This window comes from Barbus barbus, assembly GCF_936440315.1.
Source record: "Barbus barbus genome assembly, chromosome: 3".
Classification (NCBI taxonomy): Eukaryota; Metazoa; Chordata; class Actinopteri; order Cypriniformes; family Cyprinidae; genus Barbus; species Barbus barbus.
In genome coordinates this window covers 26138422-26162939 of record NC_136731.1, presented here as the reverse complement: position 1 = coordinate 26162939, position 24518 = coordinate 26138422, and the positions used below count along the sequence as shown (strand labels likewise).

The following is a 24518-nucleotide window of genomic DNA, read 5'->3' as shown; positions in this document are numbered from 1 at the left end:
ACGGGTTTGGAACAACATGAAGGTGAGTAATTAATGACAGAATTTTCATTTTTGGGTGAAATAACCCTTTAAAAAACTGCAAAAACCACATTTGCATTACCTTTTTTTTTTTTTTTTGTTACAAACCATTTATGACCATTTATCTGGTGAACAACATTGTCTGAGATGTTAACCTGACCTTTTAATGTTGTCAGGTTATGCATAATTGGTATAAGATGTTACCTGTTTCCCAGCTTTTGAACCTTTTCACTGTGTAGCGTTTTTTTGGGGCATACGAGCCCCTTCAAATAACAGTATGCCTGTTACTGTGTGACATAATTGAGATGCTGCCATGGCAACCAAGGGGACTTCAGAATGGAGCAGTTCGTCTGGGGTGCCGTTTCAAGAGTCTGGTTGTGTAAGACATTATGGGCTTGATTAGGCAGCAGCTGAAGTAGCTCTCAGAGCGCTGCGTGTGAGGTGGCAGGGTGACGTGTGGCAGTGCCATACAGTCTGAGCTTTTATTCTGGACTCAGTCGAGCTGACAGTGTGTCCTGTGCTCCTCTCGCACCATGACTGCATCTCTTCTCATTAGTCTGAATCAGATGTACCTACCCTGCCTCACGAGCAAGTTTGCCGAGAGAAATGGCCTGTGTTCAGAATCATGATGTCCAGTCCAACCCTTTCCAACTGAATCCAAAAAAACAATGACAGCTGTGTCCATATAAAAAAAATTCCGTCCATGAAAGTATTTTAGAAAATATTAAAATAAAAATGTTAAATTGTTTGGATGAGGTCTGAACCCAGGTCTCTTTAAACACTAAATTAAATTTTTAGTTGTTCAATAATTTCTTATTTTTCTTGAAGTGAGCCAACATTGCCCCCTCAATAAACAAACAAACAGAAAAGTGCATGAAACTTGGCTGTTTGAAAATGTAATGTTACTGTTGTTAAACATACTCCAATTCAATACGCTGGAATATGATGGTCAGGTATGGGGCATTACATTGTGAAATAGACTATTTAACTCGGTGTTGTTGGGTTGTATACAGCACATTTTTGACAGTATGGTTGGTCATCTTGGTAAGTGCATGCTTTGATTGGTACATGCTATTAAATAGTATGCAATATGCATAGTGTGCCATTCCAGACACACTCATGCTCTTATTTAAAAAAAAAAATGTACTTTTAAAGAGCTGCTCTCTTTCACCAAGGCCTGCTGAATTTAGTTATTCTGAGGATGTCTCTTTCTTCCTGCAGAGTTTGGATCGTTTTATGTGGATCAGATTTGACCTAGATATCCACTCTTTTGTTATGAGAGTGGAAGGCTGTGTAGTTTTGTAATGAAAAGCAGACTACAATAGCTGTCCAGAAATCATTTGAGCAACAGTCTCTTTAAGAAAATCACAATCAGCTTTGCCAACTGCTGTTGATGTCAAACTGAAAAATAGAAGTGGGAGATTTCTGCTTATTCTGGAGACATTTATGATCAGGTTGAGTGTGGGCCAATACTTTTGATTTGATTCTGGCTCAGTTCTTGGTATATAGTTAAGTGGGCTGTTTAATGAGCATTATATGACTGTAATTAATTCCCTCAGAGAATCCTCTGTTCCATGAGTTATAAGTCATTACACAGTGTTGCTTCTTGAATTTTTCACCATATTCACATTTAGCTTTGATTGGCTTGATTTCCCTTTGAAAGAAACAAGAGTAAAAGTATGGGCCTGCAAGATATTATGATCCATTGGCGCTAAGACGTGGCAATAAGTGTCTGCAACTATTCGATAAAATCAGTAATGAAAATCAAATAATTATGTATTTGATTAGACTCTAGTTACAAAAACATTACCATTTTGCAAAAACTTTGTCATAACCGCAATTAAGTGATTCGAAAGCTGTGTTGCCATCAACTCTGAAAACACTGTAGTGCTCTCACATGTCCCTTAAAACAGAAAAAGAGACTTGAAGGCAGAATACAATGCTAGACAACAAATTTAGGTTTTTAATTAATCTATGCATTGCATATTTCTTGTAAATTGTAACTTAAAAATAATTGGAAGTTCCTTACTTCACATTACTTTTACAGTAAAGTCATTACTTTATATGCACAGTGTGTATAGCGAGCATTTGTAAAGACTTCAGTTTGCACATTGTTTGAAGAGTGTAAGAATTAATATTTTATGAATTGAAAAAATGATTATTTAAGCCTAGTCTGAAGGTTTTTCCCTTGACTTCGCATTAAGATATGGGGCTCCTGGGGTGGAGATGACTGGACTTCATAAAGACACTGCTGCCGTCACTCAGATACACTTTCTCTATGGACAGGTAAAACCATGTTTCAACCATTGTAGCTTATTAGGTGTTGGTGTGTGTTTTATTGAAGTTGTAGAGGGCTTTTATTTTGAAAGTTGCCATTTGAACAGTTGTCTTTAAACCATATGAGATGTTTTTTTTCTGTTTATAGGGGAGGATACTTTCTTTGTTGGATGATAACACCATTCACCTATGGGAGATTGTGCAGAGAGAAAACCGATCATATTTGGTGGAGGTTCACAGCTTCAACTTGCCTGGCAGGCCAGGCATCGAGAGCACCAGGTAAGGTTTTGTTCCTTATTCTGGTTGCATTTCCCCAAATTTGCGTAGTGATGCCCTTTATCATCTTGTCCAAACCATGACCTTTATGTTGCTTCCTTCTCCTTTGTAGTGCAACACGTGTGACTGTCATGCTGTTGAAGCTGAGCTGTGATCTTCTTGCTCTGGGCACTGAAGGTGGCGGGGTGCACTTCCTGGAGCTGCCTAGCCTCATCTTGCTGAAAAAGTCGCTGTTCCAGGATGAGATCATGCAGAGGTGAGAGCTGCCCTTCCAGTGTCCATATTGACCTTGTCATGTTGTCAGCTCATCCAGATGTCACCACTTTACGATAGCTGTCAGGGTATGAAAAGACGAGGTTTTTTTTTTTTTTGGGCTCCGTTCAAATGCTTATATGTAAAACTGAGATCTCAGTTCTATTACATTAAGATTTTTTAAAGTCTCTTATGCTCTCCAAGGCTTCATTTATTTGATCATAAATAAATAAATAAAATACAAATAATACAATAAAAACCACAGTATTATGACATTTTTATTTAAAAGAACTTTTCTATTGTTATATATATATATATATATATATATACACACAAGTAATTTTATTCCTGTCATTGCAAAGCTGAACTTTCAGCATCATTACTGCAGTCCTCAGTGTCACATGATCCTTCAGAAATCATTCTAATATGTAACCCTAGACCACAAAACCTTAAGTCTTAAGTCATGCGGGTATATTTGTAGCAATAGCCAACAATACACTGTATGGGTCAAAATGATCAATTTTACTTTTATGCCAACAAATCATTAGGATATTAAGTAAAGATCATGTTCCATGAAGATGTTTTGTAAATGTCCTACCGTAAATATAGCAAAACCTAATTTTTGATTAGAAATTTGCATTACTAAGAACTTAATTTGAACAACTTCAAAGGTGATTTTCTCAATATTTTTACTTTTTTGCTGCACCCTCAGATTCCAGATTTTCAAATAGCTGTATCTCGGCCAAATATTGTCCTATCCTAACAAACCATACATCACCTGAACGCTTGTTTATTCAGTATGAATGTATAAATCTCAATTTCAAAACAATTGACTTTTATGACTGGTTTTGTGGTCCAGGGTCACACATGCTGATTTGCTGTTCAAGAAACATTTCTCATTATTATCTGAAAACAGTTGTGCTGCTTGACTTTTTTTTTTTTGATATTTGATAAACTGTAATATATTTTTCATGATTCCTTGAATAGAATTTTGAAATACCTGATAAAAATGTGTCTCATGTCTTTACTTTCATTTTTGATCAGTTAAATGCATCCTTGCAGAATAAAAGTACAGTGGGGGAAATAAGTATTCAACACTTGAACAAATTTTTTATTAAACACATTTCCAGTGCAGCAATTCTGAAAATATGAATTTTTGACCAGATGTTGGTATTAACTCAAATTACAATCCATAAAAAAGTTATATTTAATGAAGTGAAATAGGAGAAGAAAAAAGTATTGAACACACAAAGAAAAAGCAGTACACCAAGGCAAGACAAAGCAAGACAACCGCTGATTTCACTAATTAGTTCAACCTCCTATTTGTGCAAATTAGAATCAGCCAGGTTATTGCAGGTTAATCCGTTAGAAAAAGCCTTACCCACCTCTGAATGCAAGTATACAAACATCTCATGATGTGTAGAGGCAAAGAGCTGTCCCAAGACCTTCGCAACAAGATTGTTGTGCTCCATAAAAATGGTAGTGGTTATAGACGGATTTCACAACTCCTAAATGTTCCTGTAAGCACCATTGGGTCCATTATACGCAAGTGGAAAGAAAAAAACTCCATCAACCTGCCAAACAAAGGAGCTCCTCGAAAGATTTCTGATCAGGGAGTCAGAAGGTTAATCAGAAGAGTAATCCAAGAGCCAAGGACAACTCGGAAAGAGCTACAGAGAACCTTGGAAGCAGCAGGTACAGTGAAGTGACATTCAGCCAAGTATGGTGACCCATACTCGGAATTCGTGCTCTGCATTTAACCCATCCAACGTGCACACACACAGCAGTGAACACACACACACCGTGAACACACACACAGTGGGCAGCCATTTTATGCTGCAGCGCCTGGGGAGCAGTTGGGGGTTCGGTGCCTTGCTCAAGGGCACCTCAGTCGTGGTATTGAGGGTGGAGAGAGCGCTGGACATTCACTCCCCCCACCTATAATTCCTGCCGGCCGGAGACTCGAACCCGCAACCTTCGGATTACAAGTCCGACTCTCTAGCCATTAGGCCACGACTTCCCCCAAACAACAGTTGTCACAGAGAAAACTATAGGCAATGCACTCCACCGCCATGGCCTCCATGCACGCTCACCTCGGAAGGCTCCATTTTTGAAGAAAAGGCATGTTGAAGCTCGTTTGATGTTTGCTACAAAACATTTGGACAACCCTGTGAATTACTGGGAGAATGTAGTCTGGTCAGACGAGACAAAAATTTTACTTTTTAGCAATAATACCATACGTCATGTTTGGAGGACAAATGGGTCTGCATATAACCCTAAAAATACCATACCAACAGTGAAGTTTGGAGGTGGAAGCATCATGGTATGGGGCTGTTTTTCTTCTCATGGTACTGGCAGAATCCATGTTATTGAAGGGAAGATGAATGGAGCCATGTACCAGGAAATTCTTGAGGTGAATGTTACCATCCGCCAGGATGATGAGGATGAGACATGGATGGACATTCCAGCAGGACAATGATCCGAAACATACTGCAAAGGAGACTCGGTCAGGAGGCCCAGTCAATCACCAGACTTAAACCCAATAGAGAATTTATGGAAGGAACTGAAGATCAAGATTTACAAGAGGGCCCTGTGGAACAATCAAGATTTGAAGACAGTCTGTTTAGAAGAATGGACCAAAATCCCACCTGCGCACTGTGAACGATTAGTTTCTTCACACAGGAAGCGTCTTGAAGCTGTTACTGCAAACAAAGGCTTTTCCACCAAGTATTAAGTATAATCTCAGTGTGTTCAATATTTTTTTCCTGTGTCATTTCACTTTATTACACACAACTTTTTTATGGATTGTAATATTCAATATTTTTTCTCTGTGTAGATTTCTTGAGTTAATACCAACATCTGGTCAAAATTTCATGTGAATTGCTGCACTGGCAATGTGTTTAGTAAAAAATTTGTTCAAGTGTTGAATACTTATTTCCCCCACTGTATTTATTAGTGTAACCCTAACTCTGTCTGCAACCACTCTGAAAATGATTTTCTGAATGTCTCTCAGGGGACAGTGAGTATTTGTTTTTAAGCCTCTGTGACTCAGGACATCCACACTGGACTCTAATAAAGATGGCTATGCAGACAGATTCCACAGCACTTACCTCATAAAATAAGCATGAGGCTTAATGAAGCTGTAGCAAGACCTTTTGTTTATTTTCTTTACCCCCTTTGGCCCTAACTGAGCTGCTTTTGTCACACTTCTCTCATACACTTTGAACTGGGAATGAATCAAACTTCCTGATTCGCCCCTTCTTGCCCCCAGCTGTGGTTGTCTGTTACTCTGTCAGTAGGTTATATGCAGCTTGAGCTTTCCTGTCCCACTGCCAAGGCACCGACTTCACACCGCCGCTATTAGACGTTTGGAGTTCAGAAAGGCCTCAATCCCTGTGATATGATGGGATCTTTAAGCTGCTGCTATCCAGCTTTCATTGTAAGGATATTTATAAATATTTAATACACTGTTCGTTAAGAAGAAACCTGTTTTTCCTAATGGCTGTAATTATGTCTGCTACAAGGCAAGAAATCACACTAACTATTCATCTTGCTCTTTAAAGACTCTTTATTTAACTCTGAGATAAATTACAGCTTTCCCAGTGTGCCCTTTTGCAGATATAGCCTGAGTGGCTAAATGTGGACTTCATCTGCTTCTGAGAGACCTTGAACTGCTCATTAACTGAGCACAATTTAGGGTAATGGGCATCCTATCTGAGCCACTGGTAATAAGTATGTGTCAGCCAGGAAACTACTGAACAAAATGCTTTTGTACGAAGTGCCAAATCTCTTGGGCCTCTGCCGAGGAGGCGTTTAAAATGGGGGATATGAGCTTTGCACACTCATCTTTGGGAATCAGCAGAATATAGTCTGTGGCTCAGTAGAAAAAAAAACATTATTGTGTTTTGTGGTGGTTTGTTTTTCTTTAAGACATAGGGGCATCTAGATTGGCATGTATATGAGTTTTGTCTTCAGAATACTTATTATAATTACAATTTGTGTGCTTGCAAGTATGAAACCTAATATACATCCACTGTGGTGTGGTCATCCTCTACTAACCTCACTGAAAACTAGTTTGGAAAACTATTTACAATATCATTCTTCTGTTTTTGTAAATGAAGGGAACCTGCAGTCATGAAAAATCTGGGATTATTATTATTATTATTATTATTATTATTATTTGTGAAATTTTGTTTCTTGTGGCTGTTCTTATCCGAAGCCAAGCCACCAGATGACTACTCCAGTCCTTCTTTTCCATGAGCCTTCCTCTTTTCCTCTTTCCCTTCATGGCTGCATCTCATCCCGACTCTGTGGGTGTACCATGCACATTCCAGCTCTTGAATCCATGCCACAGCCACAGAGGAATCCCGGACTGTGGCTTTTGATTGGACATCATTTGTCTGGTTTTCAACCTGAACTTAAGCATGTCAGCGTCTGATAATGTTGTCAACTTCTGCTGTTACTTTTGCATTGAAACCACTGATATTTTTTTTGTTTTTGACTTGTTTATTGAACTTTTTGTTTTCTTTCCGTTCACCTCGTTAGACTTTGCAAACATGAATCAAAAGTAATTGTTAGCAAATGTTCGATACATTGTTCTCAAAGCTTGGAGCGTGGTTTATTCATCGCTCATTGAACCCTGAGACCTGCACATTTTTCCATGCGAAATGCTTTTCCACACGAGAAAAATTGAGGAGTGAAGTTTTACAGTAAAGGTTTTCTCTACTTCAGTAGTGCTCTGTGTTTAGGGTAGTGTGTACTCAGATTTGGGTTTTTCACCAAATAGAAATGCAGATGAGTGGCACTACAAAGAGAATATATCTTCCCAGTGTACCTTGGTGCAGCCTATGGGCTTGGTTTTGTCATCTGTCTGTAGGTTTCCTCAATCTTCTGAATAAAAGCTTGCTATATGTAATGTCATTCACATGTCTGGTTATTCCCCTCTTCAGCGTTCCAGAAGAGTACAAGTGTGGAAAATCATTGGGGCCTGTGGAGTCCCTGCAGGAACATCCACAAGACTCTGATAAAATCCTCATTGGTTACAGCAGAGGTCTGGTTGTACTCTGGGACCTCAACAATCGGCACGTAGACAACCTCTTCCTTGGAAAGCAGGTGGGTTTGTGTGAGTTTGTTTGATGTCTCTCATGTCTCTGGGGTTGTGGTTGAAACGCATTGAACTGAAATGGAAACATAGACATCAATGTTTTAAAGTCTCTGTAAATGTTAAATAATTGCACTGTAGACTTTCAAAGTGATCAGGTCAAGAGGTCTGTCCACGATTCATAAAAACTCATTTAATTCCATCTTTAAATCATCAGTGCTTGAAGTTAGGATGTCCAGATTGTTTAACTCAAACCTTTTGACTTCCTTTCATCGTCTTTGGTCATTCTTTGACGCTGTGTATTGTGTGGGACTGTCACTGTTGCAGCAGCTGGAGAGTTTGGTCTGGGAACGGTCTGGGAACAGCTTTGTTAGTTCCCATAGTGATGGCGGATACATGGTGTGGGCTGTCAGCAGCAGCAATCCCTGCACTCATGACCCCATCTCATCCACCATACCATATGGTGAGCCGTAGCACATGCCAATTACACACCCTTCCGTTTTTCTCTGTTTCTCACACACACAGATTGTTTGTTAGCAGTAAGTTTGTTTACATGTGCAATTACAATTGTCAAGTGGTCAAGTTACATTTTCCATTTGTCTGTCCAAGTGTACACTATCATTCAAAAGTCAAGGATGCATTAAATTGATCAAAAGTGACAGTAAAGACATTTATTTCAGATAAATGCTGTTCTTTTGAACTTAATATGGTGAAGAATCCTGAAAAAAAAAAAAATACAAACAACAGTTTTCAACATTGATTAATTAGAAATGTTTCTCGTGCAGCAAATCAGGACATTAGAATGATTTCTGAAGGATCATGTGACACTGAAGACTGGAGTAATGATGCTCAATTCAGTTTTGCATCGCATGAATATGTTACATTTTAAAATATAGTAAAATAGGATATGATTCTTTCACATTGTAATGATATTTGTGACTAGGGCTGGGTATCAAGTTCGATACTTTTTAGGTACCGACCGAATTGCCTCGATACCACCGAGTATCGAAAAACGTCTTGTCGTTCGGTACCAAATTTCGATACCTAAGGGGTTAATCTCATTAACGTCAGTGAGCCAATAAGCCTGCAGCACTAGGTGTGTTTGACTAGAAGTGACGCGGGGCTGATTGATCAGTGTTTGACATCCACGAGAGCAATTCGAAAGCGTACGGAGCAGTCTGCTCTATATCGCGCAGTTCTCTTACTTGACACAGACTGAAGCTCGCATGACATTTCAACGTCTGCCGTCTCACTAAATGAGGACATAAACACATGAACAACAGCTCTAGAACTGCTCTGAGAGTCACTTCATGAGCATTTTACCGTTTGATTTGAGTAAAACTTGCGTCATATCATATACACACAGAACTGTAAAGGTATTCCCGGAAACCCGTCAAAAAAGTTTGGATTAACTTGGAAGACACTGCGGCAGAAATATATTAATATTGTTCAGCAGAGTGTACATACTGCTACTACTAGGCTACTATTAAAATTATTAAAACTCTTGTTTTTTAATTAATGATCACACAACATTTCTTCCATGTTTTAATTTTAATAGTAAAATTGTTTGCCAAAATAAATAGTTTTATTTTCAATAATTTAAAAGAAAAATGAAATTAATGACTCCGAAAACTGGAGTAACAGCTGATGAAAATTCTGATTTGCATCACTGAATTAAATTATATTTTAAAGTAAATTATGTATTATCCTATAACCTCTGACACTGAAACCTCTGAAAACGCCTCACATGACAGCTCTGAACATAACGAAACAAATGCATATTGACGGATCTTCTGTTCTGCAAAATGTAAACAAATGTAGCCTATATTTTTGCAAGCGTAAATATTGCAAAAATATGAATATTAATTGTCTAGAACAGGCCGCGCGCCGCTGCGCAGAGCTAATGCGGGTTCCGCGGGTGTTCATTTCATATTCTGTGACAGCTTATTTAATGTATAAATTATACACTGTATTTAATGTAAGGTACATGTACAACAAACTGGTAATGTCATAGTGGTATCGTGGCCTATACCTGTGGAACCGCACACGCGGTGTTCATCTAATAAAAGATCTTTTATATAGCTCTAGCAAACAAGAACATTAAGAAAACTCTTACTAACCCAAACTTTTGAGGATAATTATTTTCCGATTAATGTAAATACATGTTGGACAAAGCCGAGCTGCAATCGCACTGTCCAGGTCTAGTACAATCTCAGTCAGACTAAAGTGTTTATTTAAATAAGACTCGTTATTGTTTTATTCTGACTGGAATCAGACATTTAACATGCATGTACACGCGCTTCATGTTTTGGGTTGTTTTTAATGGAGGTATAGTAATTGCAGTAGCCATAAGCTTATTGACGACTGGTCATGCTGTAATGTTTGCTTAACTTGCACAATGCCAGGAAATGTTGTTCTATACCAAAGCTTCGAGTCTGTTCAACTTTTGTAATAGGCCATTAAAATCCTTCTCCAGACCTATTAAAGGGATCGTAAACCTCAAATACACTCTTCACTATTAGCTGATGGTTTGTTGACACAAACCGCTTGGGGGATCTAAGGATATTTTCCAATTTTTACCATGTACTCTGCCAAGGTTTCTCTTAAACTCTGTTTGTTTGTCTTTCTGTTTTCCTCATTTTGGTGTTATTCGTCTCAGGGCCCTTTCCCTGCAAAGCTGTGAACAAGATCCTGTGGAGGACAACAGAATCAGGGTGCGTGCTGTAATGTATGAGAAATGAAATCCCATAATCGCATGTTTCAGTTCTCTCAGGACTCAGGAGGGTCTCCTCTGTTGTGTCTGTAGAGCTCCTCTAGTGCTGTTCAGTGGTGGTATGCCCAGAGCCAGCTATGGAGACAGACACTGCTTAACCATCCTCCAGGACAGCAGCCACGTCACCCTTGATTTCACCTCGCGTGTCATAGACTTCTTCACCATTCACTGCACAGACAAAGATAAGGGTGAGCAGGTCACCCATGGTTTGACCTGTTGTTTGACCTAACTCTTATTTTGAGCAATTTTGTTTCACTGTAATAGTATCTATCATAATGATTAATTTTGCTGAAAGTTCAACCCCAAACTGTTTTATGTTATACAACCTTATCTATCTAGTGACTTTAAGCATCTCTAAGTAAAAATGTATTTATTTATTATTATTAATTATACACTATTATTATTATCATTATTATTTAATGAAGTAATAACAACCATTTTGTACTATTTATTCAATAATGGGTGGTGGTGGTGGTTGTTGTTGTGGAATAATTTATAATTAATATTTACTTAATACTACTATAATTTTTTTCTTTTTTCTTTTTTTTTTTAAATTGATGATTATTATTATTAATTCAGTAATGCATGGTGGTTCTTGTTGTGGAATAATATATAATATTTAATGGTACTATTACTAATTCCATAATTTTTTTTATTATGCTGTTACTATTGTTTATTATTATTATTATTAATAATGTTGTTGTTAATATTTATTGGTTATTTACTTGACTGTTCCGAAAAATCATATTCTGGTCTGCATCAAATTTGTCTGCCATCAATGTGAAGAATAATATATGTCAAAATATGTAAAAGTGTACCATGAATATGCTGTCATCTAAATGTTCAACCACAATCTGTACAGTCTGACAGTATCATGTCTGCCATGGTATATACGATCATACCGCCCAGCCCTAGTTACAGGTTCTCTTACATGGTGCTAGCTTAGAAATTACCCCATTGTACCCTTGATCAGGGCACTTGGACCTGGGTTACTTCTGTGGAGCTCTTCCTGTCCTATAAATCGCTGCTGATACATGCGTCTGCGAAATGTTATTTTTATTTCCTGTGCATGGACATCAGTTATTTTTTGTGCCTTACAGAATTTGACAACCCATCAGCGCTTGTGGTTCTTTTGGAAGAGGAGCTGGTAGTGATTGATCTTCAGATGACTGGCTGGCCCACTGTCCCTGCTCCCTATCTGGCTCCTCTGCACTCCTCTGCCATCACCTGTTCATGTCACATCTCAAATGTGCCTCCCAAACTGTGGGAGAGGGTGATCAGTGCGGGCCAGCAGCAGTGTCCTCTGCAGAACTATGAGGTGGGTGAATTAAAAGACCCCATACAGAAACCCAAAACTTGTGCTTTTTTCCCCACATGCCCTCTGTTGTTTTAACAGGAAATTTGGCAGAATGGATTTCAAATCGACTTGCAAATTTTGGAGAATGTGTAAAATGTTGACATTTTCCATAACTGACAAAGTTGGCTTTCATGCTTTTACATATGTATCGTTTTTCTTTCACTTCAGCAGAAAACGAAACATTTGCATTTAGTATAAGATCTGTTATGTGTATAACATTAACATCATAAAACACAACGCCACCCTTTTTTTTTTTTTTGTGTGTCACTGTTAAATGGATTGATTTAATATAGCACGCTCATACTGTATTTTTAGATTTAATAGCTTAGTCTTTCTGAAATTGATTTTATTTAACAACCACCAATAAAACACAAACTAGCATCAAAGTTCTTATTTAACGATATTTCATTAGAGAATTTAAAGTTTGCCAGATGTTTTTTGTTAAAGTGGCCGCCCTCAGTGTGTGTGCTTTTTCCTCTTGTGCTTTGACAGAATTGGCCAATATGTGGAGGAAAAAACTTAGCACATGATCCAAAGCAGAAAGAACTGATGTTAACTGGGTGAGAGATTTTTATTTTTTTGTTTTTGTTTTGCTCTGCTCTGTTCAATTTAATTTATTCCTATCACTGAGAAATCAAAATTAAGTTATTTGAACAGCTGCTTACATTTTTTCTTCAATGTTTTGATAAAACATCCCACAGACTTGAATGAAAACATTCCTGTTTATTTGGATCAGTTGTCAGGATGATGTGTGCTTGCATTTGTTTTTTTCAGTCATGAGGATGGTACAGTGCGTTTCTGGGATGCGTCAGGAGTGTCGCTCAAACCGCTGTACAAACTGAGCACAGCCAACATCTTTCAGACAGACTGCGACCACAACGACAGCCTGACACAGGCCGGGGAGGAGGAATGGCCTCCTTTCAGAAAGGTCAGGGATTTATGGGAGATCTGATTTTTATTTTTTTTTTACTTTTAAAACAAAGCTTAAATCACATCATCCGAACACCGGGACAGTGTTATTTTATTTTATTCTACTCACTGTTTTCTTTCACAAAAAGGGGAGCTTTTCTTTGTTTCTTTGGTCAAGTTTCTTGACCTCTCCCTTCTCTTTTTTTGTTTTCCTAATCCACCTTTTCCTCTTCTTCAGCTTCTCCATAAAACGTCAACTACAGTCTAGCGCATGGCATATTTTAGCATATGGGATTCACACTGGAGCTGATTCCTTTTGCACCTTAATTAAAAGCAGACTGTCTGTCTGATGACTGAAAAGCTTTGCTGACGTCTGCTGAAGATGAAGCACATTACTGCTCTGGATGGCACTTTGTTTTACAGTTTTATTTATTTATTTTCCCCTCCTTATGTGCACATTCCTCTTTTCTTTGTTCTAGTCTTTGGCCACAGCTGTTTGGCTGGGATCAGACGTTGTTAAGGGTCAATGTGTCTAGAGGGGAAGGAAATGCAGTCTTATATTGTTACCGACTGCATTATATTGCTCATAACATGTGCAGAGCTATATGGCTGATGCCTTTTCTTTAAGGCTATATAGATGGTATTTGACTTCTTTGGTGTGTGGAAGATATTTTGTTTGTTACAGTTAGAATGGACTTGATTGTCTCAGGTGTGTTTTTGTACTATACGTCCCTCATAAAAGGGATATTGCAACTGTTTGTGCAGCCTTAAGAATCAATGAAGAAGAATAACAGTCCGTGTTTGCTTTTCATTTATTTCCAGGTGGGCTGTTTTGACCCATACAGTGATGATCCCAGACTAGGAATCCAAAAGATCAGCCTCTGTAAATACAGTGGAAAACTGGTGGTGGCTGGAACTGCTGGACAAGTAGGATCACTAGTTTTTAATGATTAATGCAAATATATTTTTAATTCAGTAGCTTTGTTTCAAAAAAGCTTAGTTAAGCGGCTTTGCTGTGTGCCATCTACAAAGGCAGCATCCGAACCATAATGAAACCTCATAACCTCTTAACTATAGTTCACCCAAAAAATTTAATTCTCTCATTAATTACTTAAACCCATAAAACCTTTGTTTATCTTCAGAACATAAATTAAGATATTTTAGATGAAATCCGAGAGCTTTCTGACCCTCCATAGACAGCAACGTAACTACAATGGTCAAGGCCCAGAAAGGTAGTAAAGACATCATTAAAATAGTCCATGTGACTTCAACAGTGTTGGGTGTAACGCATAACGCTTTACTTTTTCAGTGGATAAGTAATTTAATTACAGTAAAGTAATGGATTACTGTTCATTTTTAGGCAGTTTAATTAGTTACTTATAAAGTACTTGCGTTACAGTACATTTAAACAGTTCTAAAATCAATATTGAATTTGAAATCTGAATTTACAGTCTAAAGATAAAATTGAATGCAGCGTTTTTAACCCTCTGCACGTCGGCGTGTTCACTTTCAGTTTTTCCTGATTCACAGAGAAAATGCAGATAAGACTAAAATCAGTTGAATCTAAAAAGGGCCTACTTTTATTTGTGTACACTGACAGTAACAACAAAACATTGTGCTTTTGTAAAATAAACAAAACAAACAGGGTGCACTTTCTGCCATCTAGGTCTCCGTGAACAACTTTCTACGCATCACAAACTCAGCAAATACTTGACACAGAGACATGAGAAATGTCTAAAAGCTTGAAGTGTCTACTTTTAAATGAATTCAAATCGAAAACGAATATTATCTGATTATGTAATCCGTATGAAACTAAAGTGAGGTACAGTCTTTCCCGTATCTGAGCTCATTAGATGCAGTCACCTGTGCACAAACGCCCTCACCTAGATACAAAAAAAAAGATAAACGAAACAAGATTCATTTTCATCGTTTTTGAAAGAAGACCTGCTATGAGGAATAAGCAAGTGATGTGCCCGTTTTCGACTCCCTGCCAAATTATTACCCTCCTTGTTGAAATCGCAATCTGATTGCCTAATCCTAACCCCTCCCCCACACCTAACCCTAAACCTACCGATACTAGGGGGGTGGTAATCTGGCGGGGGTCAGAATTCGGCACTATACCGCAACGCCTTAGAAGAACAGCGTGATCTGATGCGGCAGCGGAGGAGATAATTTCTGTAGTTTATTCTTACCTACATTAGTTAACGTGTTATTTTTTGCATACACCTGTACGGATTTTATTAGTAGGGCTTTTCCAGAACATCTTGCCAAACTGAAATGTATTGTTTAGCTTTTTCTTAAGCTTTTTTGTTATTCAGATATTTTGCAGAGTATTTCTATTTGTTAACCAAAGGAGGTTACATTTTTTTTTATAAAAAATTATTACAGTTGTTTTAAAGCTGAAAGGCTAAACTATTCTATGTTTGACTCAAATGGAAAGAATAAAGAGTTTAATTTCTATTGTCTATGCTTTAAGGTTTATAGGGATTTTAAGATATAGCCCAATTAGCTATTTGAATAATTAAGTTACCTATTGAGTAACTAAAATACTTTTCAGACAGAGTAATTAGTGAAGTAATTTAAATACAATATTGATGTAATTAGGAATAGTAATTAATTACTTTTTGAAAGTAAATTGCCCAACACTGGACATCAGTGGTTCAACCATAATTTTATGAAAGTACGAGAATCCTTTTTTTTTTTTTTTGCGCAAAGAAAACAGAAATAATGACTTTATTATTAAACTAATGACTTTATGCTCTCTAGGCTTTCAAATGGCTATTGTCTTCACAAAAATAAATGATGGTAATGTTGTAACCTGTACTCTGTTTACAGGTTATAGTTATGGTTCTTAGCGATGAGAAGTCCGATCACATGATTGATGTGGCCACGGTGGACCTGCTCCAGGACCGAGAGGGTTTCACGTGGAAGGGTCATGATCGGCTGCCTCCTAAGAGCGGCTCAGTAGTGTTTGCTCCTGGATTCCAGCCGGTTGTCCTGGTGCAGTGCATGCCCCCCGCGACCGTTACTGCAGTAACCCTGCACGCAGAGTGGAACCTCATTGCCTTTGGCACCAGTCATGGCTTTGGCCTCTTTGACTACCATCGGCGAAGTCCAGTGCTGGCGAGGTAACTCGAGGGGCCATCCAAAGCTGCTGTGTTACTTTGCCAAATGGTTGTTAATCAGTGCTTCAAATGGAAAAATATTGCATGTGAATCTAGTTAATTATTATAAAATATTCTTGCATACTCTGCATCTGCTGCTAGAATGTGCTTATAATAACCAACCCAGTTATAAAATTATTATCATCGTTATTATTGTTAACAACAATAATATAATGATGATTATAATACATATAATAAAATAAAACAATATTTTTGTATTATTATTATTATTATTATTATTATTATTAACAACAACAATATCATTTTATACATTTAAATTACTTTAAGTATTAATAATAATAATAATAATAATAATACAAAAGGATTGTTTTAAAGAAATGTATTATAATTATAAAAAAAAAAAAATATATATATATATATATATATATATATATATATATATATATATATATATATATATATATATATATATATATATATATATATATATATATATATATATATATATATATATATTATACTTAATGCAATTTAAATATATTATTATTATTATTATTAACAACAACAATAATAATATAAAGATAATTATACATTTTATTAAAAAATAAATCAATATGTATGTATTTATTTATTTATTAATACCTTTTATTGAAGCAATTGAAATCTATTTATTATTATTATTATTATTATTATTATTATTTACAACAAAGTAATTTACATGTATGAATTTATTATTAAAGTTAACAATAAAGAAATATTGTTTTAAAGAAATGTATTAAAATTATCTTATTATTACTATTATTTAGGGATGCACCGATACTGGTATCAGGTCGATACTGAGCTCATGTACTCGTATTCGTTAAAATGCCCCGATACTAAACGCCGATACCATGCATGTGATCAGTGCCATATTCAGACAAAGAAACACCAACAACAGAAAAACAGACAGTAGAATGTAGTTATTAGAGATTAAGGATGTCTAAAAATGTACATGCAATGAATATGTTAAACATTCAGTATTAATGCCTGTATAGCTGATGTGAGCAAGCTGATAAGCAAAACATGCTGAGTGTTTCCAGCGCGCGGCGGCGCAGATGCGCGAGCTTGTCGAGTGAATATCCCTTTCTCACAGATATCACTGGAAAGTTTGTACTTCGGTCGGAAATGTCAAAAACGAGTAAGTAAAACAATGCACAAGTTACTTAACAGTAGGGAGAGAGAGATAGAGAGAGCGCGCGCACTTCTGTGGTGTGATCTTTATTGATGTTCGCTCAGCACGCATCATTTGAATTAAAACTAAATCGTAAATATATGACAACATATAGGGGCATTCATTCACTTTAAACATCATTTATTTTTAACCTTAAGCATTGAACACGAGTGAAACACAAGTGAAACTATCAGCCTGTGTGAAATGCGCTAGGCTGTTCTGTACTTGTCCCTTTCATCTGCTCCGGTACACATAAGTGCGCGCGCTGTGCATGTTTTCCTTGCTTCATGCGTGTTTCTGCAATTATATGGCTTTGAAATCTAAATGTTTCAGATGAAAAAAAAAATATCTAAAATTCTATATCTGAAAATGATTGATTTATAACGAGTGGTTCCCTGCATAATTACAGCAAAAAGCGTGGTTACAGCACTGAGCCGCTGCAATGGAGCAGCTCTAATGCTATTTAAGATGATGTACCATAGAGCAAATAAATAAATTAAAAATTAACAGTGAAAGTAACAAAAAATTGTAAATTACATTTTAATGGGCATAATTAAGTGAAAAATAACCGAAGGATATACAGTCAAACCAAAAATTATTCAGAGACGAGAGATAATTTATTTAATTTTTTTTATTTATTTATTTATTTTTTTTACTAGTGGGTGCAGGACACTATAGTTAATTTAAGTAACTGAGGATAGCAAAATAAAGTAAACTGTGACAAATTATACCCAAAAAATATTCATACAGTGGACTACCAGTAAAATTGATACAAAAGTGAGACCAAAAATTATTCAGACCAGGTAATGGAAAAAAATGTAAATTCAGGCTTTCATGAAGCTGGTTGACAGCATGCCCAGGAGACTACAGGCTGCCATTAAGGCTAAGGGTGGCCGACAAAGTATTGATAGTTGTGTAAATCTTGTCATACCAACAGCTGTTTGAATAATTTTGATTGATTGATAGAAAGGTATTATCAAGCTAAATTTGTTCTGACACAGTTTAACTTGTTCTTGTAATATTTTATTAGCATTTTCTAAACTATAGCGAATAAAATGTGAGAAATGTTGAAGGTGTCTGAATAAATTTTGGTTTGACAGTATCTATTTGATAAATGAAGTTAATCAACTAACATTTTACATACTCATTTGTTTTCTTTACCCAATATTTAAAAAATGTAAAAATACAATAAAAATATCGGTACTCTGTATCGGCAAGTACCAAAAATTAAAGTATCGGTATCAGGCGAGTACTGGAAAAAGTGGTATCGGTGCATCCCTACTATTATTAATACTTTAATAAATGTACTTTACTGCTAATTTAATTTATTATTATTATTATTATTATGATATTAAGTGAATTCAGTTATTTAATAAGTGATAATTATTAATATAGTAATTGATTTTATTAGATGTATTTTAATAGCAATAATATAATAACTATCATTTTTAAGAACGTTTATATTTATACCAAAAGTAATGTATTATCCATTGCATTCCCTAATGAATTAATATAATTTTTGTAGGCATGCAGTAAACCTTAATCTGAATAAGACTTTCCTTCAGCAGTTGCAGTGCAAAAAACCTTATAGGATGTAATTAAAAATCTGACTTTTGTGTGACAGTACTTTGCTATAAAGGAAGTTTTTTTTTTTTTGGTCTCCATAGGTGCACTCTACACCCCAATGACTCTCTGGCTATGGAGGGCCCGCTGTCTCGAGTGAAGTCTCTGAAGAAATCCCTGCGGCAGTCCTTCAGGAGAATCCGGAAGAGCAGAGTCTCAGGAAAGAAACGTGCTGTGGTCAATAGCCCCACCAGTAAAGTGAGTATCTGGAAACCTCACATACATTCATTACCATCTTACAGGTTTTGTGATTAGGGGATGAGGCCATTGTTTTGTGAGTCTGTTTACTTTACTTTTTGATTATTAGTTTCCTCTAAGAAGCTCATCTTGTCTTCATCAGGTGCAGGAGGCTAACGCTCAGTTGGCGGAGCACGATGCTGAGGTGACGCCAGTGCAGAGACGGATTGAGCCCCGCTCTGCGGACGACTCGCTGTCTGGAGTGGTGCGCTGCCTCTGCTTCGCCGACACTTTCCTCAGAGATGGTGAGAATTGTGGGGGAAAAGGTTTTAAATATGGCAGTGTGTAGCAGTTCAGGCAGTGTGACTACTTGACTACAGGGCTCGACAGAGCGAGCATTTCACTCGCATTTGCGACTAAAAATAGATGTGTGTGAACTGGAAAATGTATTTAGGAGCACAAGTGCGAATACAAAACAAAATACAAAACAGCCTAACTTATACAGTAGCCTATAACAAACGTATTAATTTATTCTGTTTATTTATGGAAAAATTGCGATGCAGCCTCATATGATTACTTTAGAACTTTAAAAAGGCAACGGTTTAATTTAAATGAGCACAGATGAGAAGAAAAGCGGAGCGAGTTAAAGTGAAGACGCGCTGAATGACGCACATTCGCCACTAGAGAGCGCTGCCGCTGCCGTTACCCCGGTAACCCAGTAAATAAATCAGCTGCGCTACTTTCCTAAAACTGTGTAAATAATGTTTCACACTCAGTCATTTAGATATTTATATTCGCTTTAGTCTTCACAATAGCATCAAATAATTCTTACTTAAAGACTTAATGAGCTATTTACTTTCAAACATTTTTTCTAACCTAAACATGGCCCATCCACTGATCTATAATAGAGAACAGTGGCCTATCTATATATCAACGACTGATTCGTTATTATTGTTCAGTAACACAAGTTCCATTAGTTAACATGAAAAAAACAATGACTGCATTTATTAATAATGCTATCTTAATTTCAACTTTTAATAATACATTATAAAATCAAAAGTTGTCTTAATATAATTCAATGGAGCTAACATTAACTAGCATAGTTGTATTTTTTATTAAATCAACATTAACAAAGAATATTAACTACTGCAACAATTAGCTATTGCACATTTTTAGTTAATGTTAACCTGCTTTAACTAATGTTAATAAATGGGACTTACTTACCTATTGTTCTTTCGTTCATTTGAACAATCTTTTGCACTCTAATCTTGAAACACCTGTTTACTTTATATTTTTATGTATTTTTTATAAAAGTCTTTTAGTAAATTATCTTTAATAAAGTTATTTAACCTGTTAGGAGGACAACACTTTTTTTTCACTTAGAAATTATATATTGTGATTTAAAAACAAAAACCTATACCGTGACAAAAGCTTCAATGATTATTGTGAAAATTTTATACCGACACCGTTTAATAGGATTAGAACTAATTACATAATTAGCCTATTAAATAGTGTCTGAAGTAAAATTATTTAAGAACCTTGTGTACTTTCTGTATTCTGATAAATTAAATAATTGTGATTGTAAATGTCTCTTTGTATCCCCTTATTAAGCTAAAACACCTAATTTGAAAAATTTGCATTGCGCTCCTAAATTTTTTGACTTAGGAGCACATGTGCTCCTTGGTGAAAAGGTAAGTGTCAAGCCCTGGACTAGTGACTAGTTTTTATGTAACAGAATTTGACATTACGATTCTATACTACATCAAATCCATCCTATAAATTAAATCCAATTGTGATTTTGAAAAAAAAAAAGTGCAAATATACAAAACAAATTTCAATTGATTATTTGTAAATTATTATTTGTAAATTATTTCAGTTTGAAGTAGTCACAGCCCTAGTTTGACTTTATCAGTTGTACAAGCCTGTTTTCAATTAAATCTTTACTTTTAATTATCAGTCTGATATGAGATCAGCATAAGCAATTTTGCTGTTGATCTAATTCCAGAACTAAGTTTTGCCTTTCCTTTGTGAAATGTGTGGGCTTTATATTGTTTAACCTGATCAAGGCTGCTATGCACTCGCCCACGTTTGCATGTTGAAATTATTTACGCTGTCACTTTGTTACCTTGTCTGGGTCACAAGCATGAGACAGCCCCATTTCCCTCATCTTCCAATATGTGCCCTTGTGACTCAAACAGACTCTCGCACAATAGTGGTCAGATCATGTTTGGGGAGAGCTGAATTTTCCAAGAGGGAGTTCTGAACAAAGTAGTATTGTTTTATTAGTGCAATATATTTAAACGATTTACAATAATGGGGGAGTAACTTTGCATTTGTACTGTACAATTATGGGTGTGAGTGGTTTGCTATTGGAACATAATGTTAGGTTACTATTGTCTGAAACAGCTATGCTGACTCCGTAGGGAAAACTAAAAAAATGTGCTCACAAAATACTTAGGCCACCAAATCAGGTCATGGAGAGTACTAATAAGCTGATAAGTTGATTCAGATATTAGATAACAGATCCAGAACTAGGGTGGACACATGGAGCAGGATTGAGAAATGTTTGCTAGATCATAAAGGTTGAGCAAGAATATGAATCTTAATTTCAAAACCAATATTTGCTTACTCCATAGTTTAGGCGGGGGGGGGGGGGGTTTAAAGAAATCTCTTATGCTCACTGAGAATAAAATGGTAATAATGTGATTATTACAATTAAAATTTAAAATACGTTTTGTATTTTTAAATGTAATTTATTCCTTTTGAAAGCTGAATTTTTAGTAGCCGTTACTGCACATGATCCTTCAGAAATCATTCTAATATGCTGATTTGGTACTAAATAGTTGTGCTGCTTAACATTTTCATAAACTGCAATATGTTTTTTAGTATTTGATGAATAGAAAGTTCAAAAGATCAGCATTAAGTTAAAATGGAAATCTTTTTAAATCATTATAAATGTATTTTCTCTAAATGCCTTTTTGGTCAATTTAATGTGTATTATAAATAAGTCTCTTTAAAAAATACTGGCCTGAACTTTTGAATGGTAATGCTCTTAATATAAGAACTTTTTTTATTTTTGCATTTTTGGAGCTGTGGTGTGCCAACTTTTTTTTTTTTTTTTTTTTTTTTAAATGCTCTTTATATACTAATGATATGCCCATTCATGCTACATTTCAGTATGTAAGTTTGATTCATTCTTTTTCATTTTTGCCATCAATAATAGAGACTGAAAGATTATAAAACAGGCCTGTAATTCTTCTTAAATGTGAACTGTTTTTGCACTTGCCAGTTGTTGTAAAAGTGAACCAAATGTCAAAGTTTCACAGTCTGTCAACTGAATGTTGGGATGAACATGTACCCCTCTATATGGTGATTACAGACCTGCATATAAAAGTATAAACGGTTATAAATCAGGATTTGTAAAAGTAAGACCAAATCTATGGAACTGCCATCAAATCATGCATGTGTTTTGTAAACGAGACTCCAGCATCTTAACATTTATTGTTAGGCTGTAGGTCACCTGGTTGACAGCACTATTTTTACTCTTACTCAGGAACGCATCATGGACCTACAATGTGGGCCGGCACAAACTCTGGCTCAGTGTATGCATACGCTCTGGACGTACCCTCACAGGAGAAATTCTCTGAGCAGAACGTGGAGGCCCTGCTTGGGAAGGAGATCCAGCTGATGCACAGAGCTCCAGTGGTGTCTATCGCTGTGCTGGATGGCCGAGGGAACCCTCTGCCGGAGCCGTACGAAGTCTCCAGAGATCTGGCCAAAGCCCCAGACATGCAGGGCAGCCACTCTGTTCTTATTGCTTCTGAGGAGCAGTTTAAGGTTGGGATATTTACAACTAATTAACTGGATCTTTAAAAAAAAAAAAAAAAAATGGATTGGAAGTGAACAACCTTTCTTTTGCTTTGTGTAGGTTTTCATGCTGCCTAAAGTAAGCGCAAAGACCAAGTTCAAGTTGACCGCCCATGAAGGCTGTCGAGTACGAAAGGTGGCGCTGTCGAACTTCACCAGCATTAGCTCTGAAGATTACTCTGAGAACGCTCTGGTGTGCCTTACCAATCTGGGTGACATCCATGTGTTCAGTGTGCCAGCACTGAGACCGCAAATACGCTACGACTGCATCCGCAAAGAAGACATCAGTGGCATTGCTTCCTGTGTGTTCACTAAGACTGGACAAGGTTAGCATTTCATTCTCAAACAGCATGGAAGTAATTTCTAGCTTTGAGCTTTTCTCCATGAATGAGATTCAACTATGTTGCCTTCAATGTTATTAGGGTTCTACCTGATTTCGCCCTCGGAGTACGAGCGCTTCTCGCTGTCGGCTCGTGTGATCACAGAGCCGCTGTGCCGAGTGGATGTGGAGCGACCTCACGATCTCTCTGCTCGCAGGTAAGCCAGAGAGATTTCTCTAATCAGTTCTGACCAGGTGCTATGATGAGTTTCCAGGTCTGAATGTGAAATTGTCTGTCAGGTCTGAATGTGAAATTCAGACCTGATTGTATGAAGAAACATACAATCCTACAGAGATTAATGATGCATTTAAGTAGTACTATACAGTTTTACTTCTCAGACAGGTACAGACCATTCACAAATGAATGCTTTCTTGACCTCAGTTCATCTGACATGTCTTTCAGAGGAAGATAGGATTAATTTGGATCTACCTTTCTCTGCCCCAAAGTTGATCGAAGCCATTCATCTATTGCCTAATAATAAATCTCCAGGTGAAGATGGCTTTCCATCTGTATAAAGAATTTAAAGATTAGCTTGAGCCATATTTGATGGAAGTGCTTGAACAATCTAGGGTGGATAAATGTTTTCCCAGAGTCTTTCTCCAATGCAGTAATTTCAGTTATTTATAAGAAAGGCAAGGATCCGTTAAAATGTGCCTCTTACAGACCGATTTCACTCCTTAATGTGGATTATAAATTAGTTACCAAAATGATAACCAAGAGATTAGAAACTCATATTCCATTGCTGATTAACCCAGATCAGACTGGTTTTGTAATTGAGAGATTATCTTCAAACAATCTGAGGAGATTTTTTAACACTATTCATATAGCTAACGAAAAACATATACCCGGAGTGACTGTTTCTCTCGACGCTGAAAAGGCTTTTGATCGGGTCGAATGGCCATACCTATTTGAGGTATTGAAAAAATTTGGAGCAGCATATTGACCTAATTCAATCACTTTATAAATCCCCTAAAGCAAAAAATGTTACAAACAGAATTATTTCTGCCTCATTCCCTTTGTATAGAGGATGTAGTCAGGGATGCCCCCTAAGCCCAGCTCTCTTTGCCCTTGCTATCGCACCTCTAGCTGAGGCCATCAGATCCAATCCTAATATAAAAGGCTTTGAAATTGGTCCCGGAACTCATAAAATATCGTTTGCTGATGATATTCTGT

At 36.6% G+C, this 24518-nt stretch overlaps 1 protein-coding gene across 1 annotated transcript in view; it reads left to right on the top strand.

The window, feature by feature from the left end:
• LOC306853656 (lethal(2) giant larvae protein homolog 1-like) overlaps positions 1-24518 on the top strand; it is a 45753-nt gene that overhangs the window by 15127 nt on the left and 6108 nt on the right. The window contains exons 3-19 of the mRNA XM_079391222.1: positions 2223-2304; positions 2444-2574; positions 2684-2827; positions 7773-7935; positions 8252-8387; positions 10584-10638; positions 10731-10885; positions 11798-12015; positions 12547-12614; positions 12829-12982; positions 13786-13890; positions 15799-16091; positions 18966-19119; positions 19262-19403; positions 22652-22935; positions 23027-23291; positions 23388-23502. Coding sequence (XP_079247348.1) covers positions 2223-2304; positions 2444-2574; positions 2684-2827; positions 7773-7935; positions 8252-8387; positions 10584-10638; positions 10731-10885; positions 11798-12015; positions 12547-12614; positions 12829-12982; positions 13786-13890; positions 15799-16091; positions 18966-19119; positions 19262-19403; positions 22652-22935; positions 23027-23291; positions 23388-23502 — 2664 coding nt within the window. The remainder of the gene's footprint in view (positions 1-2222; positions 2305-2443; positions 2575-2683; positions 2828-7772; positions 7936-8251; positions 8388-10583; positions 10639-10730; positions 10886-11797; positions 12016-12546; positions 12615-12828; positions 12983-13785; positions 13891-15798; positions 16092-18965; positions 19120-19261; positions 19404-22651; positions 22936-23026; positions 23292-23387; positions 23503-24518) is intronic.